The 18,822-nt window shown below is 41.8% G+C and overlaps 1 protein-coding gene across 1 annotated transcript in view; it reads left to right on the top strand.

Moving 5' to 3' along the window:
• Positions 1–8,277, top strand: part of LOC132779690 (sodium channel protein type 5 subunit alpha-like) — a 79,707-nt gene extending 71,430 nt beyond the window's left edge. Inside the window, exons 24-27 of the mRNA XM_067470382.1 lie at positions 1,541–1,678; positions 3,497–3,601; positions 5,513–5,783; positions 7,067–8,277. Coding sequence (XP_067326483.1) covers positions 1,541–1,678; positions 3,497–3,601; positions 5,513–5,783; positions 7,067–8,277 — 1,725 coding nt within the window. The remainder of the gene's footprint in view (positions 1–1,540; positions 1,679–3,496; positions 3,602–5,512; positions 5,784–7,066) is intronic.
• Positions 8,278–18,822: the final 10,545 nt, after the last annotated feature.

Here is an 18,822-nt window from a genome sequence, read left to right as displayed (position 1 = left end):
TTTGTCCACTTGTCTTTTCAAGAGATTTGCAGGATTTTCCGGAGGCAGCTCTGATGGAATCATTCTAGGAGTTGCATGTGATGTCTGTGGACAGTCCACATTTCGCAGGCATAGAGCAGGTTTGGGAGGACAATAGCTTTATAAACAAGCACTTTGGTATCCCTACGGATGTCCTGGTCCTCAAACACTCTCTGCTTCATTCGGAAAAATGCAGCACTTGCAGAGCTCAGGCGGTGTTGTATTTCAGTGTCGATGTTGACTATTGTGGAGAGGTGGCTGACAAGGCTGACATTCCCCGCGGCTTTGGAATGCCCTCCCTATAGAGATAAGATCAGCCACCTCGCTGATGGCATTTCGGAAAAAACTGAAAACATGGATGTTTGAGCAAGCATTCGGCTAATCCGATGCGATGAAGTTTTTGGATCAAGGACTGGCAATCACAGACAACGAAACTGGATTATGATTTTAACTAAGAGATGCATTGGTCTGTATTGGTGGCCCAATACTGTGTATTGATATGTATGTGTTTTATATTTTTAATCGGAATTATTGTTGTTTTTAAATGTTGTAAACCGCAATGAGTCGCCATTTTAGGCTGAGATATTAGCGGTATACAAGTGTACTAAATAAATAAATAAATAAGGTAGCGGAAATAGTCAACATTTTCTAATGTTACACCATTAAGCTCTATCTCTGGTTTTGGATAGCATAGGGAAGAGTTACGGCATAGGGCTGTAGCACTGCTAGTTAATCACCAGCTGCAATAGATCACTGCTGACCAGAAGATGCCAGGTTCGAAGCCCGAGGTGGATTGAGCACCCGACTGTTAAGCCTAGCTTACTGTCCACCTAAGCAGTTTGAAACAGCTGAGCTGTGAGTAGAGAAATTAGGAACCACTTAAAAGTGGGGAGGTATTTACAACACCATAAAAATGCCAGTGGTCAAAGAGTAATGAGGAAATACGATCAAAATGACTTAGCATCATAGTGGGTGAAGTGACAGCTCCCCCCTGTGACCGGAATCGAGCGTAACCTCCAGGCACTGAAGTGGAAATGCCAAAAACACCTCTATCTGTCTGTCTGTCTGTTTAGAAAAAGGTATTGAATGTTTGTTGTGTATGTGTGCATTGTGATCCACCCTGCGTCCCCTTCGGAGAGAGTAAAATAAAATAAATAAAAATAAATTAACACCCCTTTGGTATTTGTTTTGCTGTCTGTGCCCCTGTTTGGAAGATTTCATCTCACTTTCTGTCCCTATGATAATTGGATTTTGGAAAATTTGGCTTGTTGTTGAAACAAGGATTGGTGATAAAGCTTCAGGGGAGACATCTTTTCCCCATGATAAGAGTGAATTTCCCTTCCAAGGGGAAGATGTCTCTCACTTCCTGTTCTCTTACCCCCATTCTTAATTATGAATCATTTGTAAGTTGGATGTTTTCGGGCCCCATTTGTAGCTTGGGGACAGTTTTCCATTTGTTTTCCGTGGCTCCTGCTATTTGATGTTTCATTCATCTTTCAATGTGTTTTTTTCAATTCTGCAGACAGAACACCAGCCCAAATTCGAAAACAACCAATATATGTACCTCTATTTTGTGATATTTATTGTCTTTGGATCTTTCTTCACTCTGAATCTTTTTGTTGGTGTCATCATTGACAATTTTAATCAGCAGAAGAAAAAGATAAGTATCCAGGAAGTTTTCCTGTTTTCCTATTTCCACTGAAGGATCAAAAGAGACTGATATCTTATATGGGACAAACCTTTGTTGCTGAAAGATTAGGTCTGCTTTTGCGGTACCCAGAGCCTTTAATTTGATGGACACTGTTACTTACTAAGAATATATATATATATATATATATATATATATATATATATATATATAAAAATATACACACACACACACACACACACACACACACACACACATACATACTGGACCAGTCATGGGCAACACTTGGGTGTTTTGGAATACAACTCCCACCATTCCTAACACCCTCAGGCCCTGAGGCCCTTGCCTGAGCTAGACTTATTTATTTCTTCTCAAGAAAAAGTTAGGAATTTGGCATTATGCTAAATGTCCTTTGACCAGAAGCTGGCCACTTGGAGTGCCTCTGATGTTGCTGTGAGAAGGTCCTCCACTGTGCATGTGGCATGGCTCAAGTTGCATTGTAGTAGGTGGTCTGTGGTTTGCTCTTCTCTGCACTCACATGTCATGGACTCCACTTCATGGCCTCATTTATGAAGATTCATGGTTCTAGAGCGCAATCTGTTCAATGCCTTCCAAATCACCCAGTCTTCTGTGTGCCCAGGAGGAAGTCTCTCATCTGGTATCATCCACTGTTTGAGGTTCTGGGTTTTTTCCTGTCACTTTTGAACACTTGTTTGCTGAGGTGTTCCTTCAAGTATCTCTGTAGATCTTAGAAAGCTATTTCTTGATTTAGGGTGTTAGTGTGTTGGCTGATATCCGAGCAGAGGATGGGCTGGAGATGTCAATGCCTTGGTCCTTTCATTACTGGCTGCTACTTCCCGACAGATGTCAGGTGGTGCAATACTAGCTATCAAATCCGGGGAGAGGCGGATGAGCTCCCTCTATCAGCTCCAGCTCCTCATGCGAGGACATGAGAGAAGCCTCCTACAAGGATGATAAAACATCAAATCATCTGGGCATCCCCTGGGCAATGTCCTTGCAGACGGTCAATTCTCTCACACTAGAAGCGACTTGCAGTTTCTCAGGTTGCTCCTGACACGACAAAAATTGATGCTGCGTGTAGACATCCTGTGATAATGTGTGGCATATCTCATTAAGAGCCGCATCCACTGTTTTAACATGGTGAGATGTATTCCACACTGGGCATGCATAATCAGCAGCAGAGTAGCAAAGCGCAAGGGAAGATGTCTTTGCTGTGTCTGGTTGTGATCCCCAGGTTGTGCCAGTCAGTTTTCATGTGCAGAAACGATTTGCAGCAAGTAAATCAATAAAAATAAAAATGGAGTAGAAACCTAAAGAGAGATGCTTTTCTACTGATGCAGCCCAAGGCTTGAAACAGCACATTATTGGTCCCAGATGTTCATGCCCAAGATGACTTATTAGTTCTCCTCCTGGGATATTTGTTTTCAGACATGTATAGTATAAATAGCAATGATCACACCATAAAGACATAGAACATTCTTTAAAATGTGTACATTGATTTTGAAAGTGACTTATTTTGTAAATTGGGGAGGAACAATTGATGGATGTTGATTTGTGCTGAATGATCTAAATCTACAGCTCTCCAGTCTGATAATCCAGCACCAGTTTTGGCTTACTATGGAACTTTTGGTATCTCCAGCAAGACCTCTGCTCCGTTCTGGATGTAACAAGGCAAAACCCAAAGCACTTAAATTCAAAGATAAGGAGCAATAAAGTTGGGATCGCTTTCTCCATATATAAATAAAACCAATCTCTAATAATAATAATAATAATAATAATAATAATAATAATTGTCTTGTCTCTTTGTACTTTGGTGGAGAAGACATCTTCATGACAGAGGAACAGAAAAAGTATTATAATGCTATGAAAAAACTGGGATCTAAGAAGCCTCAAAAACCCATCCCAAGACCATTGGTGAGTAATACTCTCCAGCAGTTCCTCCAGACAAATTGTGTGCAAGAGAACAATGCTGAGAACAATTTAAAAGGGCATAGTTGTCAATTAGTAACAGTGTATGGATTGATGGTTTTGTTGGTGTGTAGATGTGGAACATACAAACATAGGCAAATGTTATTCTTGGGACAGTGCATTGATTTTTGGGTCCAATTTGGTTCTCACATTTCAGTGGGGATGTGACAATAATTAATGTGGGATTTCCTTCTAAGGGCCCTTCCACACAGCCCTATATCCCAGAATATCAAGGCAGTAAATCCCACAATATCTACTTTGAACTGGTTTATATGAGTCCACATTCAGATAATGTGTGATTTTCTGGCTTGATATTCTGGGATATAGGGCTATGTGGAAGGGCTCTAGGAATCAGGGAGAGATCCATTGCATTGGAAATGAAGGCAAGCAATACCTAGAACAAACAACCTGTTCTCTAGCATGGCTTTGCCTTATCTGTTTACTTACAGACAGAGAGGGGCACCTCTTTGAGGTGAAGGCTGCCTTTCTTTATGCAGTGCATTAAATTCACAAGATGTTTCTTTCAAGGTACATCCACATTGCAGAATAAATGCCGTTTGATACCACTCTAATTGCCATGGCTCGTTGCTATATCGTGGGAGGTGTAGGTTTAGAAGGCCTTTATTCATCTCTCTCAAAGAGTGCTAGTGCTTCATCAGTCTACAACTCCCAGCATTCCATAGCACTGAGCAATAGCAGTTCACTGGGATCAAACGGCATCCATACAACAGTGTAGATGTATCCACCATAAACCATTTTAAGCAGCAGTCGAAAAAACCCCCACAAACTATAGCACCACCCAACAAATTCTTAAAGTTTTGTGGATGAAAAACAGTCTGTATGTCACGATAAGATGTCAAAACAGGGATTTTCTTTCATATCAGGAGCAACTTGAGAAGCTGCAAGTTGCTTCTGGTGTGAGAGAATTGGCCGTCTGCAAGGACGTTGCCCAGGGGACACCCAGATGTTTTGATGTTTTTACTATCCTTGTGGGAGGCTTCTCTCATGTCCCCGCATGAGGAGCTGGACCTGATAGAGGGAGCTCATCCACACTCTCCCTGGATTCGAACCTGCGATCTGTCAGTCTTCAGTCCTGCCAGCACAGGGGTTTAACCCACTGCACCACCAGGGGCTCCAACAGGGGTACAAGGATCCTATGCACCTTATGACCCTGTGTTGTCCTCTGCAGATAACAATTGTCCTATATGAACAACTAGCTGCAGAGGAACTGTTCAAAAGGTTGCTAGATAACTTAAACCTAAAAGTCATTGAAGTTTTAAAAATCAGAGTAGATACAAAAGGGTGACTAAAATGATCAAGGGTCTGGAGAACAAGCCCTATGAGGAGCAGCTTAAGGAGCTGGGCATGTTTAGCCTGAAGAAGAGATGGCTGAGAGGAGATATGATAGCCATATATAAATATGTGAGAGGAAGCCACAGGGAGGAGGGAGCAAGCTTGTTTTCTGCTTCCCTGGAGACTATGACGCGAACAATGACTTCAAACTACAAGAAAGGAGATTCCATCTGAACATGAGGAAGAACTTCCTGACTGTGAGAGTCATTCAGCAGTGGAACTCTCTGCCTTGGAGTGTGGTGGAGGCTCCCTCTTTGAAAGCTTTTAAACAGAGGCTGGATGGCCATCTGTCAGGGGTGATTTGAATGCAATATTCCTGCTTCTTGACAGGGGGTTGGACTGGATGGCCCAGGAGGTCTCTTCCAACTCTATGATTCTATGATTCTATAAAAATGAAATATAATTTATTGACTTCATTGAACTTGGAAGGACACTGTAATTACAATTGAGATTTAGGAGTTCCACATCAGACCCTAAACACTATTTCAACCCTTCCTTCTCCAGAACAAATACCAAGGATTCATTTTTGACATTGCAACCCACCAAGCCTTTGATATCAGCATCATGGTCCTTATCTGCCTTAACATGGTCACTATGATGGTGGAAACAGATGAACAATCTGCAGAGAAGACATACGTTCTTAGCAAAATCAATGTCCTCTTCATCACCGTCTTCACAGCAGAGTGTGTCATGAAGCTTGTGGCTCTGAGATACTACTATTTCACCAATGGATGGAACATTTTTGACCTGGTTGTTGTGATCATGTCAATTGTTGGTAAGTAGCTGCGCAACAATGTCCTTTTGTCTAATTTTGGGCAAGCTCAGAAGGAAGCACATTAAACTCTAAAATTACAACAGACAGGAAACAATCTGGGACATCTAATCACCTCTCAACAAAAGATTGCTCCAGGCACTAACAAGCCACACCAAACAACTGCCAGGCCATCAAATGCTAACCAAGGTGGTCAGTTGCTACATTCACACCTAGCTCCAACAGACAAGAGTTCTTTGTCCCACCCTGGTCATTCCACATATATAAAAACCCTTTTTCCTAGTTCTAACAGACCTCACTACCTCTGAGGATGCTTGCCATAGATGCAGGCAAAATGTCAGGAGAGAATGCCTCTAGAACATATAGCCCGAAAAAACCTACAACAACCCACATTAAACTTTCTTTATAAGCATTTACTTGTGGCGGAATGAAAATCACACATAGTTCACGTCTTTACCAATTTGCACATGTCTTGCTAGAGAAAAGATATGCCATTAGATGATCTTAAGAGATGGAAATAAGATGCTTACATTTGGCTAGCCTACATGCCAAACTAATAATCACTACATACGTTTTTGGAGGAAAAGATCCATCTTTGAAAACAAAAGTCACTAGAAACATATAGATAGGAACAATAATGCTAGCAACAATATGGCACTGCAATGATTTATTTATTTGGGTTGTTGTAGGTTTTTTCGGGCTATATGGCCATGGTCTAGAGGCATTCTCTCCTGATGTTTCGCCTGCATCCATGGCAAGCATCCTCAGGGGTAGTGAGGTAGTGAACCCAGTGATTCCGGCCATGAAAGCCTTCGACAATACATTTATTTATTTATTTATCATGTCAGAAGTGAATTGAGGGTACAGTTATAATGTATTTAAAGGCACAAACAAAGTAAAAACTTGGCATTGTGCTAAATGTCCTTCAACCAGAAGCTGGCCACTTGGAGTTTCTGTGGTGTCACTGTGAGAAGGTCCTCCATTGCGCATGTGACAGGGCTCAGGTTGCATCGAAATAAGTGGTCTGTGGTTTGCTCTCATCCACACTTGTATGTTGTGGACTCAACTTCATAGCCCCATTTCTTAAGGTTTGCTCTGCATATCGTGGTGCCAGAGCACAGCCTGTTCAGCACTTTCCAGGTTGTAATGGAAAATGAAAGAGGAAAAGAAAACGTATTTGTCTTAGTTTCAACAATGAAGGGTTAGCCTGAAACAAATTTGTCTTGAAGGACCATCTGTTCTCATGATGAAATTCTGGATTTTAATGACTGATTTCTCCTCTTTAGGTAGTGTACTTTCTGGCATTGTGGTTTCTTTCTCACCAACTCTTTTCCGGGTGATCCGTTTGGTGAGGATAGGACGAATACTCAGGCTCATCCGCTCTGCGAGAGGAATCCGCACCCTCCTTTTTGCTTTGATGATGTCCCTCCCGGCTCTGTTCAACATTGGTCTCCTGCTTTTCCTAGTTATGTTCATCTATGCCATTTTTGCCATGGCCAACTTTGCGTACGTCAAAATGGAAGCTGGGATTGACGACATGTTCAACTTCAAGACCTTTGGGAACAGTATGCTCTGCCTTTTCCAAATCACGACGTCTGCTGGCTGGGATGGACTTCTCAGCCCCATTTTAAACACTGGCCCTCCCTTTTGTGACCCAAACCCCATTTCACAAAGAGGGGACTGTGGGAACCCTGCTTTGGGCATCATGTTCTTTGTTACGTACATCATTATAACCTTTCTCATAGTTGTGAACATGTACATTGCTGTTATTTTGGAGAATTTCAACGTTGCCACTGAAGAGAGCACCGAACCTTTAGGCGATGATGACTTTGAAATGTTTTATGAAGTGTGGGAAAAGTTTGACCCCCTTGCAACTCAATTCATCCCATATGCAAAACTTTCTGACTTTGCAAATACTCTGGCAGCCCCTCTGCGTATACCTAAACCAAACAAACTTGAGCTCATAACAATGGATCTCCCAATGGTGAGTGGGGACAGGATCCATTGCTTGGACATCCTCTTTGCTTTCACCAAAAGGGTGCTTGGAGACTCTGGGGAGATGGATACCCTTAAGGTACAGATGGAGGAAAAATTCATGGCAGCCAATCCATCCAAGTCTTTTGAGCCTATCAGCACCACTCTCCAAAGGAAGTATGAGGAGATGGCTGCTGTTACGCTCCAGAGAGCATTTCGGAGTCACTTGCTTCAACGGTCCATGAAGCAGGCATCATTCTTACACCGTCAAAAAACCAGCGATGGAGACATCCTCGAAGAAGATGCTCCGGAAAAAGAAGGCCTCATTGCACATCTCATGAATGAAAACTATATCAGCAGCCCTGACAAAACTCGAACGCCATCCTTAGAATCCATCCCTCCATCCTACCATAGTGTTACTGGAGCCCTGGGTGATGGTGCCAAGGGGGAAACATCCAGGGCTCTTGAGGAACCTAAAGATGGACATCTGTCTCCAAGGAAGGATAAGGAATCTAACATGTAGATTTTTTTTTGTTAAAGACACCTTTAAATTATATTAAAACAGAGACTAAACAAAAGCTATCACAGCCTGCAAAAGAATCTAAGTTGTACGTTTGAGATTATAGACATATACCATTTCTGACCATATGCCTCATTCGTTGATCTGCATGAGTAAGAATGTTCTGGGAAAGTCATTGTGACTTTCCATCAGGACTATCCCTTAGATCAGGCATGGGCAAACTTTCTAACTTGGGGGCCGCATGGTGGGCCGGAGTGAGGCGGGTGGGCCGGGGGGGGGGGGCTTCTCCCCAAGTCCCTTCCCTGCCCTTTCCTCCCCTTCCTCTTCTCTTCCAGAGGCAGAAAGTAAAGGAAAGACAGGAAAGGTTTGGATCCCAAACAGGTTGGCCTTGGTCAGGATGAGATGGTGGACAGCAGAGAAAAAGTCTATCCATGAGACCCCATATTGCCTACTTCTGATATAGAATCCTAGAGCTGGAAGAGACCCCCAAGGGCCATCCAGTCCAACCCCTGCCATGCAAGAAGGCACAACCAAAGCACCCCCAATAGACTGCCTCTGCAAAAAAGCCTCCAAAGAAGGAGATCCCACCACACTCCAAGGCAGCCTATGCTCTTATTCTCAGGAAGTTCTTCCTAATCCTTTCAGTCGAATCTCTTTCCCTGCCATTTGAAATGATTGCTTCCTTGTGCCCTGGTCTCTAGAGCAGCAAAAAGTCAGTCCCTTCACCTCAATGGGAGACTCTTATCTTGAAACATGGTTCTTACGTTCCCTCTCTACCTTCTCTTCTCCTAGCTAAACATCCCCAGGAGGAAAGGAGGAATGAAAAAGAGAAGGAAGGAAGAGAAGGATTGAAGGAAGGACGGAAGGAAGGAAGGAAGGAAGGAAGGAAGGAAGGAAGGAAGGAGAAAGAGGAAGATGAGGAAGGAGGGAAAGAGAAGGAAGGAAGGATAAGATGGTTAGAGAGAGAGAGAAGGCCTGAGAAAAGATCTGCATCTGGCCCCTGAGCCTGGGTTTGCCCATACCTGCCTTAGATCCAGAAACCCATCAAGGTGAGGATGGAGCAGTTCTCCTCTTCATATAACAAAATGGATTTGTGGATAAATAGATGATCACTTTCCAGTCTCCATTGAACAAGACTCCAGCTCCTTTTGGACTGTAAATAAAGGGCTCAGACACTGGAGCATGGGGATCATGAAGAAAAATGATTGCTAGCAGATTTATCTAGTTGGACCCCACAGGCAATACTTTGTTAGGCCTAATTTGCTTTGAATGGTTTCTTTAGCCAACAAAAGGTGTGAGTTTAAATGAATTTATTTTGATACAATTCCAAACAGCTATAGGTTAAGTTGAAGTAGCAGGGAGACCACCTTCTTCATCACTGTCTTACAGTATAGTATAGAAAGCTATGATTTATTAAGTAATTTAGAAAGCTACAGAAAAAGTAGAACTAGCTGGAAAGCTGGCTGTATGTCAATGCATTATTATTATTATTATTATTATTATTATTATTATTATTATTATGGAGCCCCGGTGGTGCAATGGGTTAAACCCCTGTGCCGGCAGGACTGAAAACCCACAGGTCGCAGGTTCGAATCTGGGGAGAGGCGGATGAGATCCCTCTTTCAGCTCCAGCTCCTCATGCGGGGACATGAGAGAAGCCTCCCACAAGGATGATAAAACATCAAATCATCCGGGCGTCCCCTGGGCAACGTCCTTGCAGACGACCAATTCTCTCACACCAGAAGCGACTTGCAGTTTCTCAGGTTGCTCCTGACACGACAAAAAATTATTATTATTATTATTATTATTATTATTATTATTATTACACAGAAAACAAGATCACTATGCTGGCTTTTGTACTGGATCACATGTCAGACAATTCCCAAGTGTCTCGGACTGTGTCATGTATCGGCGAATATGTGCAAATCCGAGTAGGGTGGCCTTTTGTAGCTGACAGATGGTAAATTTTGTCTGCGCTGATTGTTTTTAAGTGCTAGCCAAGGTCTTGAGGCACAGCACCTGGTGTGCCGATTATTACTGGGACCACCTTGACTGGCTTGTGCAATTTGATCTTTAAATCCTCGTATCATGTAAGCATTTCCAGTTGCTTCTCATCAATTCTGCTGCCATCTGGGATTGCAACATCGCCGATCCATACTTTGCATTATTACTTTACTGACACAAAAACACAGTATGACACAGCAAATGAGATATATATCATGGATTTCATATCACAAAATCATAAGTCAGACACTTCCCAAGCGTTTAGGACTGTGTGATATATTTTCGAATGATGTGCAGAGATCCAAGTAAGGTGGCCTTTTGCAGTTGATAGATTATGATTTTGTCAGTGTTGATTGTTTCTTTATTATTATTATATTATTATTATTATATTGTTTATATTAATGGAATTTTTTTTGAGATCAAACAAAAATTGATCATCAATGATTCAAGGAACTTACAATGTAGCTATTGCATGATTTGCTGATATGACACCTTCTACTGGAAATGTGACAACCATACTCAGAATTACCATGACGTGTATATATGATTGTCGCCATGTTACTTGCCATTGCTATGAATAATAAACAGACCAATTAATGTTCCAGATCTTTATTGCTTAGCTAAGGACTATCATAAATAGTAACTGGAAACACTTAGTTAAATACCTGATTAAAAAACAAAAATAAACTGTTTTATTTTTAAAATGGGGACAGATCTTTGTAATCAGGGTATTTTTCACATCCTAAGGATATAATTCATTAGAGCAGCGTTTCTCAACCTGGGGGTCGGGACCCCTGAGGGGGTCGCGAGGGGGGTGTCAGAGGGGTCGCCAAAGACCATCAGAAAACACAGTATTTTCTGTTGGTCATGGGGGTTCAGTGTGGCAAGTTTGGCCCAATTCTATCCTTGGTGAAGTTCAGAATGCTCTTTGATTATAAGTGAACTATAAATCCCAGAAACCACAACTCCCAAATGTCAAGATCTATTTTCCCCAAACTCCACCAGTATTCACATTTGGGCATATTGAGTATTCATGCCAAGTTAGGTCCAGATCCATTATTGTTTGAGTCCACAGTGCTCTTTAGATTTAGGTGAACTACAACTCCAAAACTCAAGGTCAGTGCCCGCCAAACCCCTTTCAGTGTTTTTTCTTGGTCATGGGGGTTCTGTGTGGGAAATTTGGCCCAATTCTATCATTGGTGGAGTTCCGCATGCTTTTCGATTGTAGGTTAACTATAAATCCCAGCAACTACAATGCCCAAATGACAAAATCAATCCCCTCTAACCCCACCAGTATTCAAATTTGGGCGTATGGGGTATTTGTGCCAAATTTGGTCCAGTGAATGAAAATACATTCTGCATATCAGATATTTACATTACAATTACAGTTATGAAGTAGCAACAAAAATAATTTTATGGTTGGGGGTCACCACAACATGAGGAACTGTATTAAGGGGTCATGGCATTAGGAAAGTTGAGAACCACTGCATTAGAGTATCATGTTTCTAAATAAGATCTCCACAAGAAGGGCTTGAACTGCCAAGGCATGCAGTTGAAGACTTTGCAAATGTTATCCAGAACCAAAGGATTCAAACTTGGTATGTCAATAACTGTTACATTACTACCTCGTTCAGGTCCGTTGGAATGGCATTGATCAGACGCATTAGCCATATTAAGGCTTGTAAATCTTAACTTGGTTGATCCCTTCCTAGACAAGAAAGGACAGGAGTTGATATCTTTTGAGTAATTTCATCGGAAAATCATCCATCATAATCTCACCAGAGGTCATTCTGATTGCATCTATTGATATCCAAATTGGAACATAATGTAACAGAAATTGCCACAGGAAGTCTTCAGACTGACCCTCCTCCCTATGACTTCCCTTCACATCTTGATCCATGGCCCTCATCATGTCTCCTCTCAGCCTTCCCTTCTGCAGGCTAAACATGCCCAGAGATTGCTGTACATATAAATGTAGTGAGTCCCTTAAAAAACCCAACACAAATCAGCTCCATGCTCAAATTTCTCCTTTGCTGCTTTCGTCCTGCATTACGTGGTTAGTGTAGATGTGCCCAAGAACAGAGAAGAAAGTATGATGGTTTCTCTCTTGCATTTTGGGGACTTTTTTGCTACTTTTTTGTGTGCAGGCAAGTGGTCGCAGCTCAGTTTCAAGGTGAGGAGATTAAGCCTTTTGTAGTGGGTTAAAGCACTGAGCTGCTGAACTTGCTAACCAAAAGGCCGCAGGTTTGAATCTGGGGAGCGGTGTGAGCTCTCACTGTTAGCCCCAGCTTTTGCCAACCTAGCAGTTCAAAAACATGCAAATGTGAGTAGATCAATAGGTACCGCTCTGGTGGGAAGGTAATGGCACTCCATGCAGTCATGCTGGCCACATGACCTTGGGGGTGTCTACTGACAACGCTGGCTCTTCACTTTAGAACTGGAGATAAGGACAACCCACCAGAGTCAGAAACGACTGGACTCAATGTGAGTGGAATATCTTTACCTTTACCTATCCTTCCTGAAGTCCAGCCTTCAAGTTTTTCAGTGATTGGTTTGCCAAAATACTGTTTGCTTACACTTGAAAATTACCTAGGGCCGGCCCTGCTCATTCCTTAGAATGTTATCTTCAGCCCATTTGGGCCACATTAGTACGCCTTTCATACAATCTCACTCAATTGTTGGCTCATGTTCACCTTCCTGTCCACGAGGACTCCAAGATCTTTTTCACATGTACTGCTCTCGAGTAAGGTGTCCCCCCTTTCTGTATCCTTGCATTTCGTTTTTCCTGCCAAAGTGGAGTATCTTGCATTTGTCCCTGTTGAACTTCATTTTGTTAGTTTTGGCCCATCCCTCTAATCTGTTAAGATCATTTTGAATTCTGCTCCTGTCTTCTCGAGTATTGCCTATCCCTTCCAATTTGGTGTCATCTGCAAACTTAATGATCATGCCTTCTAACCCTTCATCTAAGTCAGATCCTGAACAGGATCAGGCCCAGGAGGGAACCCTGCTCACTCAACACTTCTTTCCAGGATGAAGAGGAAGCCTTGGGGAGAATCAACCTCTGGGTTCGTTCGTTTAACCAATTACAGATCCACCTATCCATAGTTTTGCCTAACCCACATTGGACTAGTCAGTTTGCGAGAAGGTCACACAATGAAAATGTTCACCTTCCCACGAGACCAAGTACATTTAAATGCCAATTTAGAATTCATTTTACTGCAAGGAACACCCTCGTTTCAACATTGACATGCTTAACATATTTTGTAAAAGCTTTTTCATATAAACATAACAAAGTGGCACTTCTCTTGGTAACCTTCTTGTATTGACACTTTGTATCTCAAGAGGCGCATACCTTTTCCTCTTGAACCAATTAGTTACAACAGTCTCTAGGATTATAACAAAGGGAGAAAAAGAACATTTCTTTTATGCCTCATATTTTATTGTGGGGAAACTGAACTCCAAACGTAGATTTAAGTCATCATTTCTTCAGCTAACTCAGTCAGTCCACCCATTAAAAACTGTAATGGGAAATGTTTCCCTTTGTTATAGTGAACCTTTTTCTGTGTTGATTTCAAGGTTCTTTCCACCAATGCCTAGCTCTCCATTGTGTAAAATGGTTTTACAAACCAGTGTCCTCTTTGCACATGATGTATTTGAGAAGTTCACCTAAAGCAGTGTTTCTCAACCTGGGCATCAGGACCTCTTGGAGGATTGTGAGAGGGTGTCAGAGGGGTAGTCAAAGATCATCAGAAAACACAGTATTTTCTCTTGATCATGGGGATTTTGTGTGAGAAGTTTAGCCCAATTCCATCGTTGGTGGGGTTCAGAATGCTCTTTGATTGAAGGTGAACTATAAATCCCAGCAACTACAACTCCCAAATGTCAAGGTCTATTTCCCCCAAACTCCATCAATGTTTGCATTTGGGCATAATTGAGTGTTCATGCCAGGTTTGGTCCAGATTCATCATTGTTTGAGCCCACAGTGCTCTCTGGATATAGGTGAACTACAACTCCAAAACTCAAGGTCAATGCCAACCAAACTCTTTCAGTATTTTCTGTTGGTCATGGGAGTTCTGTGTGCCAAGTTTGGTTCAATTCTATTGTTGGTGGAGTTCAGAATGCTCTTTGATTATAAGTTAACTATAAATCCCAGCAATTACAACTCCCAAATGATAAAATCAACCCCTCCCAACCCCACCAGTCTTCAAATTTGGGCGTATCAGGTATTTGTGCCAAATTTGGTCCAGTGAATTCATCCTGCATATCAGATATTTACATTACAATTCATAGCAGTAGCAAAATTAGTTATGAAGTATCAACAAAAATAATTTTATGGTTGGGGGTCATTACAACAATAAGGAAGTGTATTATTGGTTTGCAGCATTAGGAAGGTTGAGAACCACTAGTGTATACACATATAATGGAGTTTGAACTCAACTGAACTTCATTATATGGCTTTACACTGACCATGTAATGCATCTCAAACTGTGCAGATCCAGCCTTTGCCCCCTTCTACACTGCCATATAAAATCCAGATTATTTGCTTTGAATTGGATTATATATGGCAGTGTGGACTCATATAATCAGTTTCAAAGCAGATAATGTGGATTATCTGCTTTGATAATCTGGGTTATATAGAAATGGCCTTGTTGTTGTTCATTCGTTCAGTCATCTCCGACTCTTCGTGACCTCATGGACCAGTCCACGCCAGAGCTCCCTGTCGGCCATCACCACCCCCAGCTCCTTCAAGGTCAGAGAAATGGCCTTAGATACTAGGAAAAAGCTTGAAGCAGGTCAAGAAAGTGGAAAATGACTTTTCTCTTCTGTTTATTTTGTCTAGTAAAATTTTTGGATAAGATTTCTAAGAAGCGACTGGAGACATTCTTCCTCCCCCAACCTTATAATGCAATGGTAATTTTATTCTGATTGTATCAAACTAAATGTATCAAGAGCTAATGTATGGACGCTCCATTGCTTTAGCAGGCTCTTAGGGAAAAAAGAAGAAATCACTTGAGTTGTGGAATGTAACAGGACATGCAGGTGATTGAGGCCATTTTTACTAGAAACTGATTCTACCCAAGGAGGCACTGTTAGGATGTATTGTTTCAATTTGGTGAAGCTTTGTTTTTTTAAATAGGAAATCACTATTTAAATCATCATTGGCAAGAGCAAGCATTTTTATTGATATTTGAAATTGTTTCCTCCCCAGATTTCAATGTTTTAATATTCGAATTCTCTTTGAATAGATGCAATTTTTTTGCAACCAGTAATCTTTGGAAAAGGTTCACAAGATTCTTTTTCTGGGCACATCTGGGGAAAGTTGGTTAAAGTGTTCCAGTCTTCAGTCAGTGCCTAAGCCAGTGGTTCTTAACCTGCAATGGGCCGCAAGGATGAACATCTGTTCCGTGAGGCTCCTTCCTCTATATTTATATATTTTATTTCCACTCCTTTCACATTTCCTGCCACTCCTTCCCTGTCGCTGATCATGGCATATGTTCTGTATCAGAAACTAGAGCTGATGTGTTCTATCTAATGCAATTCTCTGAATCAGCACCCCAAAGCGAATCTAAAGTTGACCAAAAACTGATTCATAACCCTATTGGTACTAATGTTAGAGACTGGTCCCTGGTCAAGTGGTCCCTGGTCAAGACGTCCCTGGTCAAGTGGTCCCTGGTCCCTGACCATTTCCACTACCTTGGTAGCCACCTCTCCACAAAAGTCAACATTGACACTAAAATACAACATCGCCTGAGCTCTGTGAGTGCAGCATTTTTCCCAATGAAGCAGAGTGTTTGAGGTCCAGGACATCCATACGGATACCAAGCTGCTTGTTTATAAAAGTACTAGCTGTGCCCTGCCTCGCGTTGCTGTAGCCTATAGTAAGAATTTTTGAAGTAGAGATAGATATCTGGACTATTATGAAAGAGCGGTACCTATCTATTCTTTTCCCCCTTTTTCTTCCCCTTCCCCTTTTTCTCCTTTCTTCCTTCTCTACCTCTTCTTTCATTTCTTCTTTTGCTCTTTGGTTTCATCCATCCTTCTCTCTTTCCTTCCTTCCCTCCCCCTTCCTTTACTTCTTCCTTTGTCTCCTTTCTTCCCTCCCTGTTTCCTTCCTTCTTTCACTTTTTATTTCTTTTTCTCCTTCCTTCCTTCTTTACCTCTTTCCTGCCTTTCCTCCCCTTTTTCTTTCCTTTCTACTTTCTCTTCTTCCTTCCTTCTTTACCTCTTTCTTTCCTTCCTTCTCCCCCCTCCTTCTCTCTTTCCTTCCCTCTTTCCTTCTTTCCCTCCCTCCTTCTCTCTTTTTTTCCTTCCCCCTTTCCCTCCATCATTCCTTCCCTTTTTCTCTTTCTCCTTTCTTCTCTCCTTCCTTCCTGTCTGTTCTCCCGCAATACTATGGTAGAGTCCCTTCTAACTCTATTCTATGAGTATTTAATATAGTAATATTTTGAATTTAAAGGTATTTTTGTGGGTTTTTTTCAGTGATGGTCACTCCTTGGATTGCGAGGAGTTTCGTTGCCAAATTTGGGGTCATTTGGCCCAGTAGCTTTTTTGTTTTTAAGGTACTCATTATGCACAGAGCATTTATATATATATAGATTGTCCTCCCAACCCTGTTATATGCCTGTGAAACATGAACTGTCTACAGAAGTCACACTCAAATCCTGGAATGATTCCATCAGCATTGCCTCCAAAAAATCCTGCAAATCTCTTGGGAAGACAGGCAGACAAATGTCAGCATGCTGGAAGAAGCAAAGATCACCAGCATTGAAGCTATGGTCTTTTGCCATCAACTCCACTGGTAGTTGTTGTTCGAATGCTCAACCACTATCTCCCAAAGCAGTTGCTCTACTCCCAACTCAAGAATGGAAAACAGAATGGATAGGAAAAGAGATTTAAAGATGGGCTTAAAGCCAACCTTAAAAACTGTGGCATAGACACAGAGAACTGGGAAACCCCGGCCCTCGAGTGCTCTAGCTGGAGGTCAGCTGTGACCAGCAGCACTGTGGAATTTGAAGATGCATGAACGGAAGGCAAAATGGAGAAATGTGCCTAGAGGAAGGCGCATCAAGCCAACCCTGACCGGGACCGCCTTCCACATGGAAACTGATGTCCTCACTGTAGGAGATCAAGAATAGGGATTCACAACCACCTCCGTATGCACCACCAAGATACTGCACTTGGAAGGCCATCATACCTGGACAACAAGGGATCACCTAAGTAAGGCATAAGTGAATGAAAGGAATTGGAGGCCTCTCCAGTCAAGGGTTTCCAATGCTTGATTGTCCCCCAAAGCATCAAATGATAAAGCTGTGTAAAGTTATATTATAGGGCTGGGCGGTTTTGTTTCGTTAATTCGTAATTCGTTAAAAATTCGTTATTTTTTTATAACGAAGCGATAATGAACAATTCAGGAGCAACTTAAAAACGAAACGAATTTTTAAATTCATTTCGTAAATGCTTCGGATTCGTTATGTATTCGTTTCGTTATCGGTTTGAGGTCGTTTCGTTATTATTTCCGCATGTCTGGGGCAAGTTTTATAGTTGTTGTTTTGTTTAATTAGTGAAAAAAAAATATAATATCACACCAACAGTCAACAACAGAGGGAGAGGGAAGCTTCAGAAGTTCCCCCTGTCCCATTTGGAGGTTTTTAGCATATTGCGCGGTTGCTTCCGCCATTAACGAATTGATTCGTTATTGTTTTGTATTTGTTTCGTTGTTTCGTAATTTTTTTAACATTTACGAAATTTCATAAATATCGAACTTTTTAAAAGAAAAATTTCGGAATTCTTTTAAATATCGAAACGCAAAACCCCCCAAAAAACGAATCGATTTTAGAAACAAATTTTTCCGTTGTTACCCAGGCCTATTATATTACATTTGTGCTCATCAGAAGAAGGTGCAATGTTTGCTTTGCCCAGCAGAGGAGGATGTTGCCTAAACGGTGAAGGTTATGCAACAGCCTTCTGATCCTTACTGCTCAGGAAATACCCAGAAAGGTTATTTGAAAGTTCAGCAGTTTCAGGATTTTGTGAGCTCTGTTCAAACACAGGACCTCCGGCAGGTTTTGTAGGGCAACCTTTTGAACCCAGCCAACAGAGCCTGACTATTATCTAATACTTATGCGCCCAGAGAAGTCGAAATCCAAGCTGCAGGTTGCTGGTAGCAGAACTATGCCAGGGAATGCCACAAAGTAAAGGTGGCAAAGGAGGGGCGAGGAGGCGGTTGTTCAGGCGACTTGAGCCATAAGGGATGAGAAGTTTGCAGCTGAGCTCTGCTTCCCAGGCAGCCATTCACAATATTATACAATGCTGTACAAATCTCTCTATATAGGTACTCCCGAGTTATAAGCACCCAACTTACAACGAACTCCTAGTTAAGAGTGGGTGTGAGACAACAGAAAGGGAGAGAAATCTAACCCTCAGGAGAGAAATTGACTCTTGGAAGAGTTGTTATCATGGGGAAAAGGGTCTCCATTGAAGCTTTATACCCAATCCTTATTTCCACAACAAGCCAAATTTTATCACAGGGACAGAAAGTGAGGT

This window comes from Anolis sagrei, chromosome 6 (assembly GCF_037176765.1).
Source record: "Anolis sagrei isolate rAnoSag1 chromosome 6, rAnoSag1.mat, whole genome shotgun sequence".
Lineage (NCBI taxonomy): Eukaryota > Metazoa > Chordata > Lepidosauria > Squamata > Dactyloidae > Anolis > Anolis sagrei.
Note: the sequence above shows the minus strand (reverse complement) of the source record. Positions and strands in the feature narration are given on the sequence as shown.